The 19,763-nt window shown below is 66.2% G+C and overlaps 2 protein-coding genes across 11 annotated transcripts in view; one reads left to right on the top strand and one right to left on the bottom strand.

Annotated features, from left to right (window-relative positions):
* The window catches only part of RAD9A (RAD9 checkpoint clamp component A), a 64,510-nt gene that overhangs the window by 38,666 nt on the left and 6,081 nt on the right, over positions 1–19,763 (top strand). For 3 of the 8 annotated variants that reach the window (XR_011385685.1, XM_070067092.1, XM_070067358.1), the window contains exons 3-4: positions 13,292–13,394; positions 14,828–19,760. The exons of 1 other annotated variant lie outside the window; for it this stretch is intronic. Coding sequence is in view for 5 of the 7 variants with exons in the window: in XM_070067092.1 (XP_069923193.1) it covers positions 19,337–19,760 (424 nt within the window). In the remaining 2 variants the exon portion in view is untranslated. The remainder of the gene's footprint in view (positions 1–13,291; positions 13,395–14,827; positions 19,761–19,763) is intronic. 4 more of the 8 variants (XM_070067141.1, XM_070067114.1, XM_051826626.2 and 1 more) reach the window with 4 other exon arrangements.
* Positions 1,670–10,163, bottom strand: CLCF1 (cardiotrophin like cytokine factor 1). Of its 3 annotated transcripts, none has more exons than XM_002709238.5 (3): positions 9,952–10,163; positions 4,695–4,861; positions 1,670–3,038 (listed from the first exon to the last, which is right to left on the bottom strand). In XM_002709238.5, the coding sequence occupies exons 1-3, from the start codon at positions 9,965–9,967 to the stop codon at positions 2,544–2,546; spliced, it is 678 nt and encodes a 225-aa protein (XP_002709284.3). In that variant the 5' UTR covers positions 9,968–10,163; the 3' UTR covers positions 1,670–2,543. The 3 variants fall into 3 exon arrangements, with proteins under 3 accessions (XP_002709284.3, XP_051682697.1, XP_017202508.1); XM_051826737.2 differs by lacking the exon at positions 9,952–10,163 and adding an exon at positions 6,498–6,894; XM_017347019.3 differs by lacking the exon at positions 9,952–10,163 and adding an exon at positions 6,102–6,640.

Raw genomic sequence — 19,763 nt, 5'->3', positions numbered from 1 at the left:
TTTCCCAGGGCATAGCAGAGAGCTGGATTGGAAGTGGAGCAGCCAGGACTTGAACCAGTGCCTACATGGGATGCTGGCATTGTAGGTGACGGCTTTACCCACTATGCCACAGCGCTGGCCCCCAGGTTAGGTCTTTCTTAAACTACCCTCCTGAGCCCTGTGACAGGCAGGTTGCTTGGCAACCAGTTGACATTACTGTTCTCTGTTGCTTCCCGGCCGAGGCCTTGTGTCCAGGAGCCCTTATGAAAGCTGAGTGTCGGGTCAAGTGCTGTGGTGCAGCAAGTCAAGTCACTGCTTGTGACGCCACCAGACCATATCTGAATGCCGGTTCGAGTCCCAGCTGCTCCACTTCTGATCCGGCTCCCTGCTACTGCGCCTAGGAAAGCAGTGGAGGACGGCCCAGATCCTTGGGCCCCTGCACCCACGTGGAGACCAGGGTGGGGTCCTGGCTCCTGGCTCCAGCCTGGCCCAGCCCTGGTTATTGCAGGCATTTGGGCAGTGAGCCAGTAGAGGGAAGATCTCTGCGTGCCTGTGACACTCTGCTTTTCAAATTCTCAATGTCTTTAAAAAAAAAAACAAAAAACAAAAAACAAAAAACTGTGTACCCCGTGTCCCACAACTAGCAGGTCTTCACCCCGAGCCAGCCCCGTCGTCGGGAGCTCCTGAAACTTACCCCTCCCAGCAAGCTCGCCCAGGCTCTCGGCATCATCCTAGTGGGGGGATGGGAGACCGAAGCCTGAATTTGTGTAAATTCACTCAGCCAGGTTCTGAACTGGGTCTGAGGCTTGGGTCACCCCAAGTCGCACCGAACCCACCCCCCAGCCGTCCAGCATGAATTCTCCCCGCTGAGTATGCTCATCTGTTAGACAGACGGGGCAGAGCCTCGGCTCACGATGGTGGCTCGGCCACAGTCTGTCGCCCTCCCGGGGAAAGGAGAGGTCCGAGGTGAAACCTTGGGGCCCCAGAGAAGCTGGGGACTGAACGCCTAAGGGCTGACTACTTGGGGAGAGCCCCGGAGGGCCTGACCATCAGCTTTTCTTAAAATATTCTTAAAATTAATTAATTAATTCGAAAGGTAGAGAGGGAGAGAGAGAGGAGGGAGAGAGATCTTCCATCTGCTGACTCATTCCCCAAATGGCCACAACGGCCAGGGCCGGGCTGGGCCGGGCCGACGCCAGGAGCCAGGAGCTTCCTCCGGGTCTCCCATGCGGGTGCAGGGGCCCCAGGACTTGGGTCATCCTCCTCTGCTCACCCAGGCACATCAGCAGGGAGCTGGATGGGAAGTGGAGCAGCTGGGACTCGAGCCAGTGTCCGTGTGGGATGTGGCACTGCAGGCGGCGGCTTTCCTCGCAGTGCCACAGTGCCGGCCCCTGATGAACAATTTTGCTTACCACGTGGAGGGAGAAAGCCAAGGCAGGACGACAGACCTAAGAGCAGCCAAGCCATCCCGGGGCGAGGAAGCCTGGGCCAGGGCGGCAGGAGGCCGCTGGGGGACTGAGGGTCCCGGGCTTGGGACAGGAGCAGGACGGGACCGGTCTGAGCTGTGCTGGCTGTCGGAGAGGAGAGTCTTGCCCAAGCCCTCTGCACTCCCCTCAACCAGGGCAGGCTGGGGCTGGGCAGGCAAGGGCCAGGGAAGGCCGTGACGGGCGCTGGCAGCGAGACCAGGTTCTGAGGCAAGCATTTTATTTGTTAATACAAGAATAGAAATTCTGCAATAAATATCATCTAATAAATAACATCTCCAAATAAATAAATATTAATACAACAAACTTAAGAGTCATGAGTGGGTGGGGCTGGGGGAAGGGCCTGGGGGAGCTTCCACCCCACACCCCAAAATGCTACCGCAATGTAAACTTTCAGGAAAGCCTGTGGCCGTGGCCGCGGCCGTGGCCGTGGCCGCCCTCCCCAGCCCGGGCAAGCCACAGATAGCCTGGGAGAGGGCGCGGGGAGGCACCGTGACGCTGGGGACTGCGGGGTCTGGTCCGTCCTCTGCCGTCAGCCCCACCTCTTCTGGCCGCCAGGCCACCTCCAGGGCAGCCCCTGCCCCTTCCACTTTGAATCCCATCTCTTCTTGTTCGACTCGTGGCCATGTTTGTCTCCTAATCGGGAGGTGTCACACTGGGGGGCTGGAGAGCAGCACCCATCCAAGGCAGTGGAGCAGCCAAAGGGCTCCACCCCAAGAAGGCACACGCCGGGCGGCCCCCACCCTGCCGTGGACTGCGTCTGGAAGGGCTGCTTGAGGGGCCCGCTCGCACCGGCAAGTGCTGGGGAGAGGCGGGAGACCGTGAGAACCGTGGCACCAACCTGAACCCCTCTGGACTCCCTGGGGCATCACTTCCTGTGGAAACAGGCCTATTGCACCTCTTCCCCAGACCCGTAGGACTCTGGGAAATGGGGAGGGGACAGGGCTTATTGCATGACACCCCCACCCCAGTCCAGGGGAGGGCCAGAGGCTCACGTGTCTGTCTGTGGGCTCACAGACCTCTCCCTCCAGAGGGGAGCGGGCTTTGAAGGGGGAGGGGGGAGATGGCTAAGGTCAGAGATCAGAAGCCGTGGGCTTCCAGGTGCAGGGTGACCGCAGCCGCCGGGGGCTGCACCTTCTTCTTGAGCCGGTTAAAGTCCTTGGCTGAACGCCACAGCCAGGTCTGCAGCTCCTTCAGCAGCCAGAAGTCGTCCATCTTCTGGAGGAAGTCGCTGTGGGCAGGGCCAGGGGCCCAGGCGGGCTCAGTCCCGGGCAGGGGCTGGGGCAGTGGGTGGCCCAGGGCCGCCATGACACCTGCAATGCTGCCCAGCAGACCCTGGAGGCTGGTGCAGAAGTGGGCGAGGCTGCGGCGCAGCTCGGCCGTGGCAGCCTGACGGTTGAGGCCCCGCAGGTAACACAGGAGGTGGCTGTAGGCCTCGTAGTTCTGGGTCAGCCGCAGTTTGTCATTGAGGCTTCGCCACACTTCCAGGTTGACCGTGGCCCTGGGCAGAGTCTCTGCCCCCAGCCGCGGTGGGTTGAAGTCAGGCTCGTTGAAGGGGGGGCCCAGGTAGTTCAGCTGTGGAAAGGAGAGGGCAATGGGGAAGGAGGAGGGCAGGGCACCCGGCCCAGCCGCCAAGGGGCACCCGGCCCTGACACTGGCCCTGTCGCCTCCTGGGCTGCCCTAGGCTTCTGCACCACGGATGCCATGTGCAGAGAGGCGACAGTTGAAGCCGTGGGGGTGCTGAGCTGTCCTGTGGAGAGGTGCAGAAAGAGAACCCACACAGGACCACGCACTTGCTCACGCAGGCTCACTGGCTGGGTGGGCAGCCTTGGGAGAGCGCCCATGGCGGCGGGCGGGGCAGAGAGGAAGAGGAGCCCCAGGGAGCCAGGAGGCGAGGCTGGAGAGGTAGGAGGTGGCCCGGGAGAGTGCAGAGGCCAAGGAAGAGCAGATGGAGGAGCAGCCTTGCTCAGCAGTGCGGCTGCAAAACAGAGCAAAAGAGAGACCGCGCTTTAGAAGTGCCGGGGTCCGGCAGGAAGGAGGGGCCTGGCGACCTGGGAGAGAACCGTGCTGTGGCCTGGGAGCCAGATTGCAGGGGGTTAAGCGGTGCGTGGGTGGAGAGGAAGCAGAGGCACAGGGTGTAGACTGCTCCTCAAGAAATCTGGCAGGGGAAGCCGGGAGAGACGGGTCAGGAGCCCGAGGGGGTAGCAGAGTGAGAAAAGCAAAGGTTTTCCCCCACCGCGGAGGAACCAGGGAGAGAAAAGCGGGCGGAGGGCCGAGGGCCCAGGGCATCGGGGCATCGGGGATGCGGGTCCTCACGGACACCCAAAGAAGGCTTCAGCTGACGGACGCAGGGCTGCAGGAGGAAGAGCTGAGGCAGCCGCGGGAGGGGTGGGAGACAGTGTGGGACAGGGACCAGGGCCAAGGCCTTGCCCGCCCTTGGGGGCGCCGCCGGGGCCCAGGAGAGGGATGTGGGAGATGTGTGCCTGGGAGGAGAGGGGCGAGGCCTGGGCTAGGCCAGGGCCCAGGGGGAGGTTCACACGCTGACAAGCACAGAGACAAGCTAATTTCCTCGGTGTATCCTGGGGCTGGAGCCAGCTCCCCCGCCACCTCCTCCTTTTCCTTCCCTGGCTCCAGAGTAGGGGCTGGGATGTGAGAGGAACACGGGAAGAGGGCCCCGTTCCCCATGGTCCTCAGCTCCTCCGACCCTCCCTCCCTCCCTCCTGGGCTTCCTGAGCACCTCTGGCCTGCCCCCCAGCCTCCCTCTGCACCCTGCGCCCCCTCCCCTGACCCCCTCAGCAGGCCCAGCTAAGATGGGAGAGGCAGACAGAGGGAGGCCCATGGGTCCAAGCAGCAGGGCCCCAGGTCTGGGGGCAGAGGCGAGCTGGAACACAGACATGGGGGGTGGGGCCTCTCCATCCCCACCCAGCCCCGCCCGAGCAAGACACCACAACACGGTGTAAACAGAGGAGACTTCCCCAGCCCCCAGGGGGAGGCGGGCGCCCGGGCTGGCAGCCAGTGGGGCAGTGGGCCAAGGCGGGTGCGAGTCCTGCCCACATGCCAGTCCTGGGGCCAGAGATGGGAAGGGCAGGAGACAGGCCAGACGGGGAGACTGCGTGGAGCTCGAGGGCCCCTCCTCATCACCCTGTCCACCGCTGGGACCTTCCACCATCCTCTCCCCGCCACGCCTCTGCTCACTGCCCAACGCCCTGACTCCCGAGGCAGGATACTCACGTAGGTCCCAGCCAAGCTGCGGAGTTGGTGCTCCAGGTAGCGGGTGAGGTCATAGGTCTTCTGGATGGAGGGGCCAGGCCCCGGGTCCCCTGTGCGGTTGAGAGCTGGCACTGCAGGGAGGTGCCAGAGCACGGTGCACAGGCAAGCTAACATCCCCCACGAGTCCCCTGTGGACAGGACAGGCGAGATGCGTGAGGGCGGGCCCAGACTGGAGGGGGAGGTAGCTGGCAGCCCCTCGGGTGTCTGTCCCCACCTTGGGCTGGGGGAGGGGGGGCGGCGAGGGTGAGCACCAGACGGGCGGCAGAGGGAACGGAGGAGGGAAGTGCTCCTGGCCAGAAAGAGGGGGACGTGAACGTGTGTGTGTGGGCATGTCTGTGTTTGAGGACAGGATTTGGCACCGGTGTGCGTCTATCAGTAGATAATGGAGAAGTGTGCCTGTGTCCACTGAGAGTGCGTTTGGCACGTGTGTCACTGTATGTCTGCCAGCATGTATGCGTGTGTACACAGAGCAGCAGGCAGGCCAGGCCCTGGGGCCGCCAGTCAGTACGCGCGGGTTCCAGGCGTGCACCAGCCCCCTCTGGCAGCTCCCCCCGCCCCCTGCCCAGTCCCACTGCAGTTTAAGGGCTGCCAGGGGATGGGAATAGGCCCGCATCAGAGCTGGCATGCCGCCAGTACGCAGCCCTGGGCAGGGGGTGCTGGAGAGAGGCTGGGGCTCCAGGAGGCAAGGGGCAGGGTGACCAGGACACGGGCTGGCCGCTGCAGGCGGCACTGGTGGGTTTGTTCTGGGTGTGGCAGGTTGGAGGTTTAGCAGTCACACTCAGGCAGGGTCGGGCTCTGCCCCGTTCTCATCTGGGGTGCTAGATGGGGAAAAACTTCCTTGAGGCTTCCGGTCAGTGTGCGGCTGGGGGTGCACGTGGGGGCAGGAAGGGCAGAGATGCACCTGTCCAATTGTCCTGGCAGTTGGACGTTCCTGGGGGCCAGAGCCTTGTGGGGAGGGACATGGACAGTTGGGAAACCCCATTTTTGGGCTTCTAGGTGAGGTCCAAAGTCAGGATTCCACCGATATTTGGGTCAGGTTGGTCAGGATAGGGATGTAATTGGCACTTGGCTAGGTTAGGTCTAAGGACTGGGTTACTTTCAAAGTTTCAGATTAGTTTAGACTTGGGATTTGGTTGGTTGAGTGTGGTTGAGGTTTGAGTCCAGCAGGGGGATGTGGTTAGGCCTGCGCGGCGGAGGGTGAGCCGGGCCAGGGCCCGCAAGGTTGTTGATGCAGACGTCAGATGGGGCTCTGCCTGGCGTGTCACCGAGAGCAGGGCTGGTCTGGTGTTAAGCTTGGACAGGTGTCAGGTCACGAGTGCCTGCCTCCCTCCAGTCTATAGGTTACGCTTTGATGGCGGGTGTACCGACCTGACCGCGTGAGGATGAGAACTAACGCTGCGGAACTGGGGGCGGCTCAGGGCTAGGAGCCGGCGAGGGCTCAGGACTGCAGTGGTCGGAAATGTCTCTCGCAGAGCACAGGGGACAGTGGGACCTCTGCAGTGGTCCAGCCGGCCAGTCTGGATTCTCAGGTGCGGACGCAGCCCGAGAGCGGTGGTGGCATCGGTCACAGGGACCCTGCTCTTCAGGGGTGGGCGCAGTAGGGCAGGCGCTCTGCTGGGGGGCTCCTCTCCGCCCTGTCCCCATCTGCAGCCAGGGCTCCCCCCACCCCGCATTCTCTTCTCCGCCCCCTGCTCTTGACAGACCGTTTGCTCTTCACAACTGCAGGCCCTTCCCCTCTCAAAGCCCCGGGCTGGCCGCAGTCACCTCTGGGCTCCTTGGGTACCCATGGGCTGGCTTTGGAGACCGGCAGCAGCCCGTCCGGCCTGGAGGTCGCTTGCAGGATCTGGTCTGGCCCTGCTCGAAGTCGGTGGCCCCGTGGAGGGTCCCAGCTAACGCAGGAGTTGGGAGCTGGGCTCGCCTCTGCACCCACCCTGTCGCTGGGCTGTCTGTCCTCTGGTGGGGGCTGTGGCCTGGATCCCAGCCCCCAGCTTTGCCTGCCCCCTCCCATCCTGGGCACTGCAGGGCATCCCTGGGGAGGACCAGCTCCCTGCAGCAGGACAGCAGAGGGAGAAGCCTTTGGATAAACACGAGCTAAGTCATCTGGGCAGAAAAACGGCTCATGAAATTAACCAGACGAGGCCGGTGTTTCCAGGAATATTTCAGTTCTGAGGTAACTGTGTCACTGCAGGCTGGGGGGGGGGGGCGGGCAGAGGAGAGAGCAGGAGGATTTGACGACTGGCCCGGGAGAGCGGAGAGAGAGAAGGAGGCTCTGCAATCCCAGGGGAGCCGACAAAGGGGCGGTCCGTGGACAGTGCCCTGCCCTCTGGGATGACGGCTTCCACGCCCGTGCCTCAGGCTGCCTAGCAGGGAACACCTGCGATTTGAGCAGTGGGACCCTGCCTCACGGTGGGCTTTCTGGAGTCTCCATCCATCCATCCATCCTGTCCAGGCTCAGGGTGTGCAGGTGGAGCCCGCCACGGGGCGGGGCAGGGGGCCTCCCCCAGCCCTGGCTCAGGGCCCAGCCCCCACCCCAGCTCTGCCTCTGGCTGCTGCCCACGATTGTTTACACCCCGTCTTCTCCTTGTGTTTATAAATCCAGCTGAGCACGTGAGGAGCTAATGAGTGCAGCTCACGTTTCCTGCTGCAGGCCCCCCCACCCCCATCCTGGCCCCCACCCGGGCCAGCCCCTAATTCCATCCAGATCCCTGGGCCCTGGGAACCGAGGCCCCCTCGTGAACACACACGCAGAGTCTTAGCCCAGTGCAGGCGCAGGGCCACCCTGACACGGCTGCATAGGGGGCACACCCCTGCACACGTCTCATCGTCACTGCCCTGGTCCCGGGGCCTACATCCGCCAAGGCTGACCTCGCTGCTGGTCGGGGGGCTCAGCGGCACAGATGTCCAGGGGGCTTAGAGCGCCAGGACAAGTCAGCACTGGGGCTGGGGGCTAAGAGCTGGGAGCCAGGAAGGTCCTGGAGATGGAGCAAGGGGCTGCAGGCCGAGCTAAATATGGGAGCCAGACCCGGACGGACACCTGGGGGACGCTGGGGGGCTCTGTGAGGGAGTCAGGGGGACGGGAGGGCTCCGGGGGTGCCGGCATGCTGCGGTGTGGGGGCCCAGCACTGGGAGTATAGGAAGTCGCCGGGGCGGGGTGGGGGGCTCCCGCCCCGCCTTCCCATCTCTGCATCCGCTGGCTCCGAAAGTGGGCGTGTGAGTCGGGACACATGGCCTGGAAGCCAGGAGACCCAGCTTTGCCGCCAGCCCATCTGGCCACCCGCACCATGCACGCTCAAGTCCTCCCCAGCGGAAACATGTGCGGCTCGCTCCGCCGGGCCTCCCGCATCCCCTCCCTGCCCCTCTCCTCCGGCCGGCGACAGAGAAGAACCGCGGGTCCCAGCAGCGAGGCAGAGGGCGGGCCAGCCCCTGCCTTGTGAAGCCGTGACAGACGCGGGCGGCCGGCTTTTGGTTGGAGGGAAAGGGTTCCGGATCGTGCCGCCAGAGGGCCCTGGGTGTGCAGGGGGGAGCCCAGCCGCCAGCTGAAAGCCAGAGGCAGGGGGCAGCCGAGCAGTGAGTAGTCCAGGCCAGTGTGTGGGTGAGTGGGGAAGGGTGTTGTTATCCAGAGTGCGGCCAGCGGGTGGGAGGGGCTGTGGGCGCGCCGGAGCCGGCGCCCGGGCAGGTGGGACCGCGGGAGGAATGTGAAGTGTCAGGGGACAGGGGAGCAGGTCTGTGCGGAGGGCAGCGCGACATCTGCTGCCATTTCTGCCCCTCTCCTCCCCTGGCCGGGCGGGCGGCTGGGGGAGCCCCTCTGTGTCTTCAGAGCCTGGGTACCTGCGTCCCCGGGAGCTCCGACAGCCGCCCCGGCGTCCGGGTGTGGGAGAGAAGCCGCCCTGGAGAGAGGTGTGTCCCACACCCCCGGCCCCAGCCCCTCTCCAAGGCTCAGACGGCTCAGCCCGGGCCGGCACCAGCCGGCCTCCCCCTCCTCCCCGGGCAGCCCCTTCCCACGCCGAAGCGGGCGGGCCACGCCGGCCCGGGGGGGAACCCGGGTCGTCTGGGACTGGGGGGCTGCGAGGACTAGCTAAGGAAAGTGGGGAGAGCAGACAAGGCGGCTCCGGCGAAGCAGGGGGCTTGGGTTTCTTTCGTGGGGCTCAGCTGGGGAACGCTGCAGCGGCGGCCGCTCGCCGGCCCTTCCTCCTCGGGGGTGACCCCTCGCTCCCGGACCCCTCCCGGCGGCGGCGGCGGCGGCGGCGGCGGCGGCGCCTTCCCCCTGTGTGGCCCCGGCGCCCCCGGCCCCGCCCCCCGCCCGCTCCCGCCCGGTCGCTCCCTTCCCGGCGGCGGGGGCGGGGGCGGGTCCGCAGCGCGGGGCTCCGGGGCTCGGCCCGGCGCTGCCCTTTCCCGCGCGACAACTCCCTGCCCTGCCCGCCTCCTTCCCGCGGACCGCGGGGCCGGGCGGCCGCTCCCGCCGCTCCCCGCAGCTCTCGGCGCTCCGCGGCCGGTGACGGACTTTTTCCTGCCGGGTCCGGCCGGGCTGCGCCCGCCCCCCACCCCCCCCAACCCCCGCCTCGCGGTAATCACTCCCAGGCCACGGCGGGCCGGGGGCTCGAGGCCGCTGCCTGGCCCCTACCTGCAGCCGGCGCCCGGGCCGTGGACAGCACGGAGGGCTCCGGCCGCGCAGCGTGCAGCGTCCCGGGGCCCGGCCCGCCCGGCCCGGCGTGGCCGGGCTTGGCGCTGCCCTCAGCCCTCCTCTCTCCTCTCGCCCGCCCTCTTCCCTCCCGCCCGCCTTCGCCTCCCGGCGGGCCGGGGAGGGAGCGCGGCGCGGCCCGAGGTGTCGGCCTCCCCTCGCCGCCCGGCGGCCCGGCCTCGGCCCCCTTCCCCGCCCAGCCCCCTCCTCCCTTCGCGCCGCGGACTCGCCCGCCCCGACTTCTGCGCGGGGCTCGGTCCGCGGGTGCCCTCCAGGTGGCCGCCTCCCCAGGTCTGCAGGCCGTCCGGGCTGCCCGCCGCGCTCGCCGCCACCTCCTGCGCCGCCGAGCGGAGCCCAGGAATGCCGCGTCCCCGCCCGGCCCCTCTCGAGGGCGCCCGGCAGTGCCTCCCCCGGCCCGAGCCCTGCTCCCCGGCCCGGCCCCGGCGCGGGGCTCCCCGGGGGCGGGCGGGAGGACGGGAACCGGATCTCGCGGCTGCTCGGCGGGGGCGGGGGCCGGGGCCTCGGACGCCTGGCTCCTACCTGCTCGGAGGTCCATGGGGCCGGGGGCCGGGCCGGCCGGGCGCGGCTCCTCTCCCAGAGGCTGGCGGAGCGGGAGGGCGAGCCGCGGCTCCGGCGAGGCTTTAATAATCCCATCCGCCAGGCCCACTCGCAGGTTTTTTTCGCTCGGTTTCGGATTTTTTTTTTTCGGTGTGGGACATTCTGCAAACTTTTTTTTTTTTTCTGACGTGTAAAGCTGTAACCGCAAATTGTAGCGGCCCTCCCCGGGGTGGGGGAGGCGGGGGGAGGAGGGAAGGGAGGGCTTCTGGGGCTCCTCTCCCTCCCACTGCACCGAGGGGGGGTGAGGTGAGGCGAGGCTGCCGCGGTACCACCCGGGCCTCCTCGGGGAGGGGGCGGGGAGGGCACCCGTCGGCGCGCAGAGCCCCGAGGGCCCGTGCAGCGCGCGGCCTGGGGTGGGCTTCCCGCTTCGGTGGGCCTGGGGTGCCTGCCCCGGGCCCCTCGCCGGGTGCGGGGTCTCTGCTGCCACCCTACCTCTGCCCCCCATCTCCAGCCTCCCCTCCCCCTTGAGTAAACGCAGTGACACATTCTCCCAAATGCCAGCGAGCTGGCCTCGGAGCAAGTGATGGCTTTTTTCCTGCTGCCCTTTGTCTGCGCTGACCGCCCCCCTTGCTATTGTCCCGCCGCCAGTCCCGTTTCCCAAAGCTGGAGCCCCGCGAGGCGCCGGGCTGGGGCAGGTGACTGACTGGCCTGCAGTGCCCCCAGGGGGCCGGGCAGGGCCCACCGCCGGCGCCCCCTCCAGTTCCCGAGGCTCTGCTTCTTCCCTGTGACCAGCCGAGTGCACGGGGTGGGGGACTTGTAATTCATTAATCACAGGAGGCACCGGACCAGTTTCAACACCAGAGGCTTCGCGGGTGACTCAGCGGGGAACGCTCCGAGTCAGGGCCATGGACAGAGCGAGCGGCCCCGGTTGTGAATGGCTTTTCATGAAGACATTTGGCGCCCTCCTTCCTCTGGGGTTTGGGGTTGCTGGGTTTTTCCGGTGGTGAGGTAGGGGTGGTTTGGCGGTGGCGCACTCTCCCCCTGCCTTCCCTCAGGCCTGGGTTGGGACGTGCTGGGCGGAATACCTAAGGGACCCAGAAGCCTGGACCTTCCCCGGAGGGTCTCCCTTCCTCCGCCTCCCTCCCTCTCCAGCGGGCCGCCGGGGAGAGCGCACGGAGGAAGCAGCTGTTGTGCGGGGCTTGCAGGCAGCCCCGCATTGTGGTCTTCCTCTGGAGTGGGGGGGACAGTCACTTGGTCCCCAAGGCTTGGGTGCACCGGAGCTGTGCCGCCAATTAAGTCATCGGCAATGAGTGGCTCTTGTTGTTACGGTGCTGCTCCAAAGGGGGAGAGGCGGGCGGGCGGTGGGCCAGACCTGGAAGGTGCTGCCTGGCTCACCCCACGCCTGCCCTGCCCCCCCACCGCCCCGGGACAGGAGGGCCCCCTGGCAGCCTCGCCCCAGCCCCTGCAGCCTGTGGGTGCGAGCAGGCAGCCTGGCCATGGCCAGTGCTGGGCTCCCAGGGCAGCTCTTCCCTCTCTGCACCGCGAGAGGACTGGGGTGGGGGGGTCGGGGGGGGAGAGGTTTGTTTTCAATTACCTCACTGGAGTGGGACAGACTTTGTTGTTGGGTTGGGTTTTTTTCTCTCTCTCTCCTTTCTTCCTTCCTTCCTTCCTTCCTTTCTTTCTTTTTTTTTTTTCCTAAACAAGGAGAAAATGAGCTGGGAATGGAGTGCTGGCCTGGGCGGGGGGCAGGGGGCTCGCTGGGGCATCCGTAGCAGCTTGGAGGGGCCTTTGTGAAAAGTGCCCGGACCCCCCACCTCCTCCCCACCCCACCCCACCCCAGCCAGGACTCTGGAGTTTCAGTGACATTCTTGGCTGGCGAGCCCAACAATCTTTTGATGCCCATGCCAAGGTCAAGGAGGCAGATGCCCCTGGATGCCTGGCTCCAAGGCCGGCCAGGAGGTGCCCCTGGCAGCCGGGGCGGGCAGCGGGCAGCAGCTCCCGGCCGGCTCCCCTCTGCCGCAGCTCCTTGTGGAGAGCCCGTGTCTGCAGAGACAATGTGGTTTGGATTTGGCGGAGCCCCCTCAGCACCTTATAAAGCACCTTGCTGAGTCAGGGAGAAAGCAGCCCCAAAGCAGAGAGGAGGAGGGGCCGGGAGAGGGGAAGGAGGCAGGGGGCGCTGGAGAAGGAGGGGAGAAGGGACCCGGGGAGGAAAGAGGAGACGCAGAGGCAAATGGGTGGGAGTGAGGGAGGGGGGAGGAGGAGGAAGAGGAGGGATGGGCGCGGGGCGGGTGCCTGCCGGTAGACCGCCTGGGCAGTCCTGGGGGAACCGAAGGCTGTGGCCCTGAGCTAGGACCGGCCAGGTGGCTGCAGGGACAGTTGTCCTACACACAGCAACTCCGACCTCCCAGCTTGTCTTTGACTCCTAGTGTGGTGACCCCACAAGCTGGGAGAGGCCTCTGGTCGGGACTTGCATCTCTGCCCTCTCCCCTTGCTGGGGGGGGGGGGGCATCTCCCCTCCCCCCTTCCACACTGCCAAAGAGAAAAGCGACTCCCTTTCCAGGCCTCCAGTGCCCCTCTGCCATGTCTGGGCAAAGGCAGCCGGCTAGGAGCTGCCAGCTGGGGTGGGGTGGGGGCCGGAGTCACCGATCCCCACTGGGATCGGGGAGAGGGAAGAAAGGCGAGGTGGAGCTGGGTGATCCCACAGGGTTTTCGTGGGTTGGGCAGGACAAGTGACTGCCTCCGATTCCTAGCTGGGGGCCCCGGGAAAGCTCCTGCACCGCCGTGGCTCTCAGGGCCGTCCTGGCTGCCCACTGTCCTGTGGTGCGTTGTGCTGGCACCGTGAAGGACAGAGGGGACAAGGAACACCAGCCTGCCTTCAAGGGTTTTGCAGTCTTGGGACACTCCCTCCCTCCCTGCAGGTGGTAGTGGGTGCCTCTGGGGCCAGGGAGGATGGGAGAGCTGCCTGGAGTGGGGGGGGCGTCAGAACCGGGCGGGAAGAGCAGCGCCGGCTGGAGCTGGCAGAGGGCCATCGCGGGGAGCTGGACGCCTGGCTCCCAGTTGGCCAGGGTGGCCCGGGACAAGCCCGTCACCTCTCTCTGCCCTCTTCCCGGCACGGTGGGTGTTGGGTGAGCGGAGGAGGGGAGCGCGGGTTCCCTGCCTTCTCTGGCCTGCTGGACTGCAGGCCTTCCTGTCCACAGCCGGAGGCAGGCCAGGCCCAAGGACTGGGGTGGGTGGAGGGCAGAGCAGGCACCAGGTGAGTCAGCGTTGGCTCAGGGGCTGGCGGGTGTCCCACGCCGCCCTCTCCCCTTCCATCTGGCTGCAGCTTGCATCCCCCCCGAGACTCAGGGGCCCCGGAACACCAGTGCAGGTGAGCCCGGCCCCTCCTGATGGACCAGCAAGGGTGTGAGCTGGAGACGCCCCCAGAGGTGAGTAGGGGCGCTCACTGACATGTTCCTCTGTTCCCTGAGGACCTGCGTGCCAAGCACCGCCCCCCATAAGGGTGCAGCAGGGCTCCCCCAGTGGCCCCGGCACCGCCGCCTTCCCGCGGACTGGGGCTCTGCTTCAACACTGACTTCTCCCTGACGGGGCTTAGCTGCTCAGGCTCTCCCCGGGCCTCCCATGGCCTCTCCACAGGGCCCCAGTGAGGCGGGCACCATCACGGGAGCACGGAGGCCCGGGGAGACCGAGCCACCTGCCTCAGGTCACAGCCTGGCAGGGGCAGAACCAGGCCGGGAGCCCTCAGCTGCGCCGTGCAGGTGGCCGCCTGGGGCAGGGGGCTCCGGGGAATGGAAGGGACGGGTGCGGAGAAGAGGGCTTTGACTCCCCCTAAGACTTGGCTGAGTCCCCAGGCCGTGCGGGGGCACAGCTGCTGCCTCAGGTCACCGAGATGCTCCTTGAGTGCCTGGAGAGTCCTGGCCTGCCTCGGAGGGGACTGCCCGCCCCCCATCTCCACTGACACCGGCTGACGGGGACGCGGGGGCCCGGTGCTCGCAGGCCAGAGCCAAGCACGCTGGTGAGCCCAGCTGTGACTCTGAGCTGGGAATCGGGGGACGGGAAGCAGCCAGCCACCCACCCGCAGGACCAGGGCCAGGGCTCGCCTTTGCTTCCAGGTGGCCCCCGGGGCCCCAGGCGCTCTGGGCACGCGGGCCTGGGGCTGGAGGAGGGGAGGGCAGCACGGAGCACCCTCCCTTCCCCTGCAGCCTGCAGGAGCCCCAGGGCACTGCCTCACCCTGAGCTGGCCGCGAAGTCAGCGGAAACCCCGGGGCAGAGGCCTCTTTTACCTTGACAATGGCCCAACCCACACCTGGCCCAGCTCAGGCCTCCCAGAGGACACCCCACCCCACCCCCAAAGCCAGAGAGGAGGTGGGAGGGACCGGGTCCTGCTGCCTGCCTCGCCCTGGCCAGGCGGCTGGGTGCTGGGTGTGTGAAGAGGGCAGGAGCAGGAGGGACGCCCCCAGGTGCTCACCTCCTCCTTGGCCTGCCAGGGGCTGTCCCTGCCATCCTCCCAGGGTGTTCCGGCACCCTGACCCACCCGTGCCGCAGGCCCTGTGACTCCGGCTCCATCTCCCTGGCAGAGGAGTGGGGTTACCTCTCCCTGGGCCGGGAGATCCTTATCCGGGCCTGCTGAGTCACTGCCGCTCCTCCTCCTGCCCTCCACTTCCCCAGGCTTCTCACAGCTCTCTCCAGACTGGCTGGGCTCTGTGGGGGTCAGAGGCGGGCAGGGTCGCTGCCCCCTCTGTTGGTGGGCAGCGGGAGGCTTCGCGGGACCAGTGCGTGACCTTGGACCAGGCTCGGCCTCCGCTCCGTGGAACAGAGGCGGTGACGGCAGCCTTCCCCTGGGGCCCCCTCCTCGTTTCAGCGTTGACCGTGACGCCGTCAGCCCACTGAGACAGGAACTTAAGAAGTTCAGAATGGGGCTGGCGCTGTGGCACAGTGAGTGAAGCTGCCGCCTGCAGCACCGGCATCCCGTGGGGGCGCTGATTCGAGTCCCGGCTGCTCCACTTCCGACCCAGCTCCCTGCTGGTGTGCCTGGGAGGGCAGCGGAGGATGGTCCAAGTCCCTGGGCCCCTGTACCCACGTGGGAGACCTGGTGGACGTTCCTGGCTTTAGATTGGCCCAGCCCTGGCTGTAGTAGCTATTTGGGAGTGAGTCAGCGGATGGAAGACCTCTCTAAGTCTCTGTCTCTTTCTCTGTAACTCTGCCTTTCAGATAAGTAAGATAAAACTTTTTTAAAGGTGCAAAAGAAGAGCCAGTGCCGCGGCTCACTAGGCTAATCCTCCACCTTGCGGCGCCGGCACACCGGGTTCTAGTCCCGGTTGGGGCGCCGGATTCTGTCCCAGTTACCCCTCTTCCAGGCCAGCTCTCTGCTGTGACCCAGGAGTGCAGTGGAGGATGGCCCAAGTGCTTGGGCCCTGCACCCCATGGGAGACCAGGAGAAGTACCTGGCTCCTGCCATCGGATCAGCGCGGTGTGCCAGCCGCAGCGCACTGGCCGCGGTGGCCATTGGAGGGTGAACCAACGGCAAAGGAAGACCTTTCTCTCTGTCTCTCTCACTGTCCACTCTGCCTGTCAAAAAAAAAAAAAAAAAGGTGCAAAAGAAGGTGCAAGGTCACAGCGGGGGGCGGGAGACAGTAGGGATGACTGCGGGGGCAGGGAGAGGCAAACAGGAGGCCACAGGCGGGCTGAGCAGGGGCTGGCACGCAGGCCTGTGGGCTCCCGTCACCCCCAAAGGCTTCGTGAAGCACCTGCAATGGATGCCTTGGCCTACAGTGTGGCTGGGAGACACCCAGCCTCCGCCCGGGGCCCGGGGCTGGCGGGGCGGGGCAAGGGGACTGCAGTAGGACTGGGGATGTGGCTCCCTGGGCTCCTCGGACCCCGGGCTCAGCAGGGACAGCGTTGCCTCCAGGAGGCCCCCGGGGTGGCAGGGCGCAGAGGCGGTGGTGAGTGCAGGCTGTGTAAGCCGCGGGGCTCCGGGCCCCTGCTCGCCGCGCACCGCTGATTCTCCTGAAATAGGGGCGTCTGGCTGCTACTGAACCCTGGAAACAGAAGCAGGGGTTGCGTAAGGTCACACAGGCAGGCGGCCGGGCTGTAGTCACCCTGTCCTCAACCAGTAGCCCCCCGGCCAGTTCCCTGAGAACTCCTCCTACACACACGCACACACACGCACATACACACACGCACCGTAGCGAGCCCATCTCAGCCAGGGTGGCGCCTTCTCTGCCCCTGCCCCTAGCGCGGTGGCAGGTCCTCAGCCCGCTCCCTGGCCCGGGAGCTGGCACTGGACGCGGTGTCTGTCTCCCTCTGCTGGTCCCTTAGGGGACAACCCGCCAGGACGCTGCCGGAGCGGGCCTTGCCTGGAACGGTGCTCGGCGAGCCCTGGGGCGGCCAGGGAAGGACCAGGGACGCAGGCCAGGCGGTGGCCTGCGGAACCCCGGTGTTGCTTCCTGGGGTCCCTGCGGCCGGGGACTGCCTCCAGCGAGAGCGCCGAGGGGTGGTCTCAGGGAGCCCGGCCCCGGCCCCGGCCCTGAGGCAGCCTCCCTCTCCTCCAGCCCGTGAATGGAGCTGTCACCCGCGGATTTATCTAAACCTTTTGTGAAGCTGTTTGTATCTGCAGCCGAGCCCACATCTCGGGGTAATGAGTTCCATCGGCGTCTCCCCTGCTGGGCGGAGCGCGCTGCCTTTGATTCCTCCTAAACTTACCTCACTCGCGCTCCAAGGGGCCCTGTAACTCCAGCCCGCGGCTGCTGCTGAACAAGCCCGGGCTTCCCGCTTCCAGCCCCACCGGGTCTAGAAGATTCCATCCCATCTCCCCTCGGCAGCCAGGCCTGCAGGCAGGAGACCCGGGCAGACGAGGCCTGGCACTCTCGCAGGGCTCGGAGCCGCAGCTGCCGGGACCCTTGGCCGAGTCTTCCACCCCCACCCAGGAGCCCTGCACGGTCCAGTTTCCAGTTTGGGGAGGGCAGGCTTTTCCTTCGTGATACTTCCCTGGGGAGACGTCCCCCCGGGGTCCTAGCGTGCACCCGCCTGGCTTCGTCCAGGCTCCTGGCTGATTTTCTCCAGCCCTGACCTGACAGCAGCCCGGGAGGGCAGCACGCAGTGGGCAGGGAAGGGGGAACCAGCGCAGTGCCTCAGGCCTCTGCGGACGCTGGCCCAGCCGGTCCTCCCCCAGCCCGGCGAGGCCCTGACCCCGCCTTACAGATGGGGGCAACAGAGGCTTGGAGAAGCCCAGCGACTTGTGCATTTGCATACGATTTGAAAGGGACGGAGCCGGGGTTCAGAGAGAGGCTGGTGCCCAGGCCCCCACGCCCCGTCTCAACAGACAGTCCTGGGTTCCAGTCTTGCCACCCTCTGAACCCTGTACTTGTCAGTCATTCCACACAGACTTCTGAGCCACTGGTGTGCGCCACACATGGTTCTGGTTGCTGGGACAGCGCCAGGGGCCCGGGACGGCCTGGGCAGAGCTTGGCAGGAGGGCTGGCAGCCCCTGGGGTGCCACACACCATCACAGGCAGCCTGGGATGGCCCAGCCACCTGGCCTGCTCAGTCCCCCCAAGGCCTGGGGTACCATTTCCTGAGTGTGCACACACGGGGGGGGGGCGGGACAAGCCGGAAGGGGCTCCCCAACCCAACTCCTGTGCCTCCGCGCCTTCCAGTGCCTGCACCCTGGCAGAGCCTCGAGGGTGAGAGGCCCACGTGAGTTCTCGTCTGTGGGGGCCGGCTGGGACATCCTGCTCCTCATTCGCACCTACAGCTCCTTAGCAAACGTGCTTTCCTGGTCCTCCCTGCCTCGCTCACCTGTCTGCCTCTTCCTCCAGGAAGCCCTCCTTGATGCCCTCGGCCTCCAGCAGCCATGCTGTCATCACACCCAGCCCTTCTCAGGGGTGCACCCCCTCAGACTGTGGCACCATCACCCACCCCCGAGCTCAGGAGCCGTCACTCCACAGAAGGGGCGCTTCCTCCGACTGCCCGGGTCAGCTTCTGCTCCGAGCCGGGCACTGGCCGGCCCCTCCCCCTGGCTATGCCGGGCTCACTTTGTTGAGGCCCGTGCCCGGTGAGGCCTAGCTGGCCGGGCCAGAGTGGAAGCCCTTACCCTCTCTCACACCACCCTCTAGCACACCAGTGCCTGCCGCCAGCATGGTGAGAGCCCCGGGGAGCAGGGCAGGAGCGGTCACGCTCTGTCCCACACCTAGACGAGTCCATCTGTGTTAGCTGAGTTACCAAGCACCAAAGAAGGTGTCGGCCCACCCCCACCACAACCACGTGACAGAATGCAGGGTAGGGGGCACTCACCCAGTCCCCACCCCCACTGGATTGAGAACGAAAGGAGGCCGGAGGGGCTGTGCTGGGCTGGAGTCGCTCCCAGATCTCTCCGGCAAGGCCACGCCGCCAGTCAGTGTGGCGCCCCGAGAAACGCAGCTCTCCCGACTGCCAGCCCCTGGCCCCTCTCTGGCCTCAGCCCTGCGGAAGGCACAGGAGGGAGCAGGGGTCCTCCCCAAGTGGCCCCCCCCCCTTCCTAGGGCCTTGTGCGGGAGACCCCGGGGCCACAGGACCCTGCTGCCCCGTAGGTGTTGGGGCAGAAACTGGACTCCGTGAACAGCCAGTCTGCCCTCCCAAAGCCGCGGTGCGCATGGCCTGCCGGGCTGTGCAGGCAGTGGGCCGCGGGCAGAGGCAGGGCCAGGAGAGGCCACGCTGATTTCCCGGGGCAGGGAGACGCCGAGAGGCAGCAGCGAGGAAGCACAACGCTGAAGCTCTGCCAGCTCGTGGTCTTGACGGAGGGGGCCGGGGCTGAGGCCAGGGAAGGCCAGGGAGGGGTCGGAAGCCGGCTTTGTTTCTCCCCACTTGTGTTTTTTTTTTTTTAATATTTATTTATTTGAGAGGCAGAGTTACAGACAGAGAGAGGGAAAGACAGAGAAATCCATCTGCTGGTTCACTCCCCAATTGTCCACAACGGCCGGAGCTGTGCCGATCCGAAGCTAGGAGCTTCTTCTGGGTCTCCCACGTGGGTGCAGGGGTCCAAGCCCTTGGGCCGTCCTCCACTGCTTTCCCAGGCCACAGCAGGGAGCTGGATCGGAAGCAGAGCAGCTGGGACTTGAACCGGCGCCCATGTGGGATGCCACACAGCAGGCAGAGCTTTCCCCGCTACGCCACAGCCCCATACTGAGAGGGACCCAGCGGCAGCCTGGACTTTATTTGGTTTGCATGTCCATCGACTTCACACCTACTGAGCTACTGTCACCGTCACCTACTGAGGCTCAGGCCCCATGTGAGCCACAGGGATAGGAAACGAAGCCGACCGGTGCCCTGGCCGTGTGCGGCTGGCACCCGGGCACGAAATAAGCAAACACACTAAAGACTTCGGTGAGCTGTGATGGACACTGTGGCCCGACAGGGCAAGGGCTTGGCCACAGCCCCGGGTGGGGCAGAGGCTGGGCTGAGGGCAGGGAGTTGGGAAGGCCATGCCAGGTGGCCAGGGCAGCGGGTACAAAGGTCCCAGGTGAGAGAGGAAGTGGTGGGCGCAGAGGCCGGGCACTCACGGGGAGATGAGTGCGGACTGGGTGGGGCCAGACTCCGTGAGCTCCGGGTGGAGTTCCGATTTTATGGCAACCAGTGGAGCGTGCAAGCAAGGACGGGCCATGACGCAGCCGGAACTCCCACTTTTGCTGCTGTGAACTGTGCAGGTGAGCGAGGAGGGGGCCCAAGCCAGAGGCGGCAGTGGAGAGGGACGGGAAGCTGGCACCTGCCATCTGTCTGGGAGGCGGAGCGCTCAGGACCTGCCTGCGGGATTGTAGCAGGTG

Source organism: Oryctolagus cuniculus, chromosome 1, assembly GCF_964237555.1.
Source record: "Oryctolagus cuniculus chromosome 1, mOryCun1.1, whole genome shotgun sequence".
Taxonomy (NCBI): domain Eukaryota; kingdom Metazoa; phylum Chordata; class Mammalia; order Lagomorpha; family Leporidae; genus Oryctolagus; species Oryctolagus cuniculus.
This window is presented reverse-complemented; position numbering and strand designations above follow the sequence as displayed.

What these genes read in the sequence shown, in the direction of transcription:
- CLCF1 (XM_051826737.2), bottom strand. Translation starts at nt 6,741, where the DNA reads ATGGGAGGGGGCAGGCAAAGCTGGGGGCTGGGATCCAGGCCACAGCCC. An exon ending in GGTACCCAAGGAGCCCAGAG is followed by an intron (nt 4,862 to 6,497) that starts GTGACTGCGGCC and finishes TCCTGTCCACAG; the next exon opens with GGGACTCGTGGGGGATGTTA. An exon ending in GCAGCTTGGCTGGGACCTAC is followed by an intron (nt 3,039 to 4,694) that starts GTGAGTATCCTG and finishes TCCTTTCCACAG; the next exon opens with CTGAACTACCTGGGCCCCCC.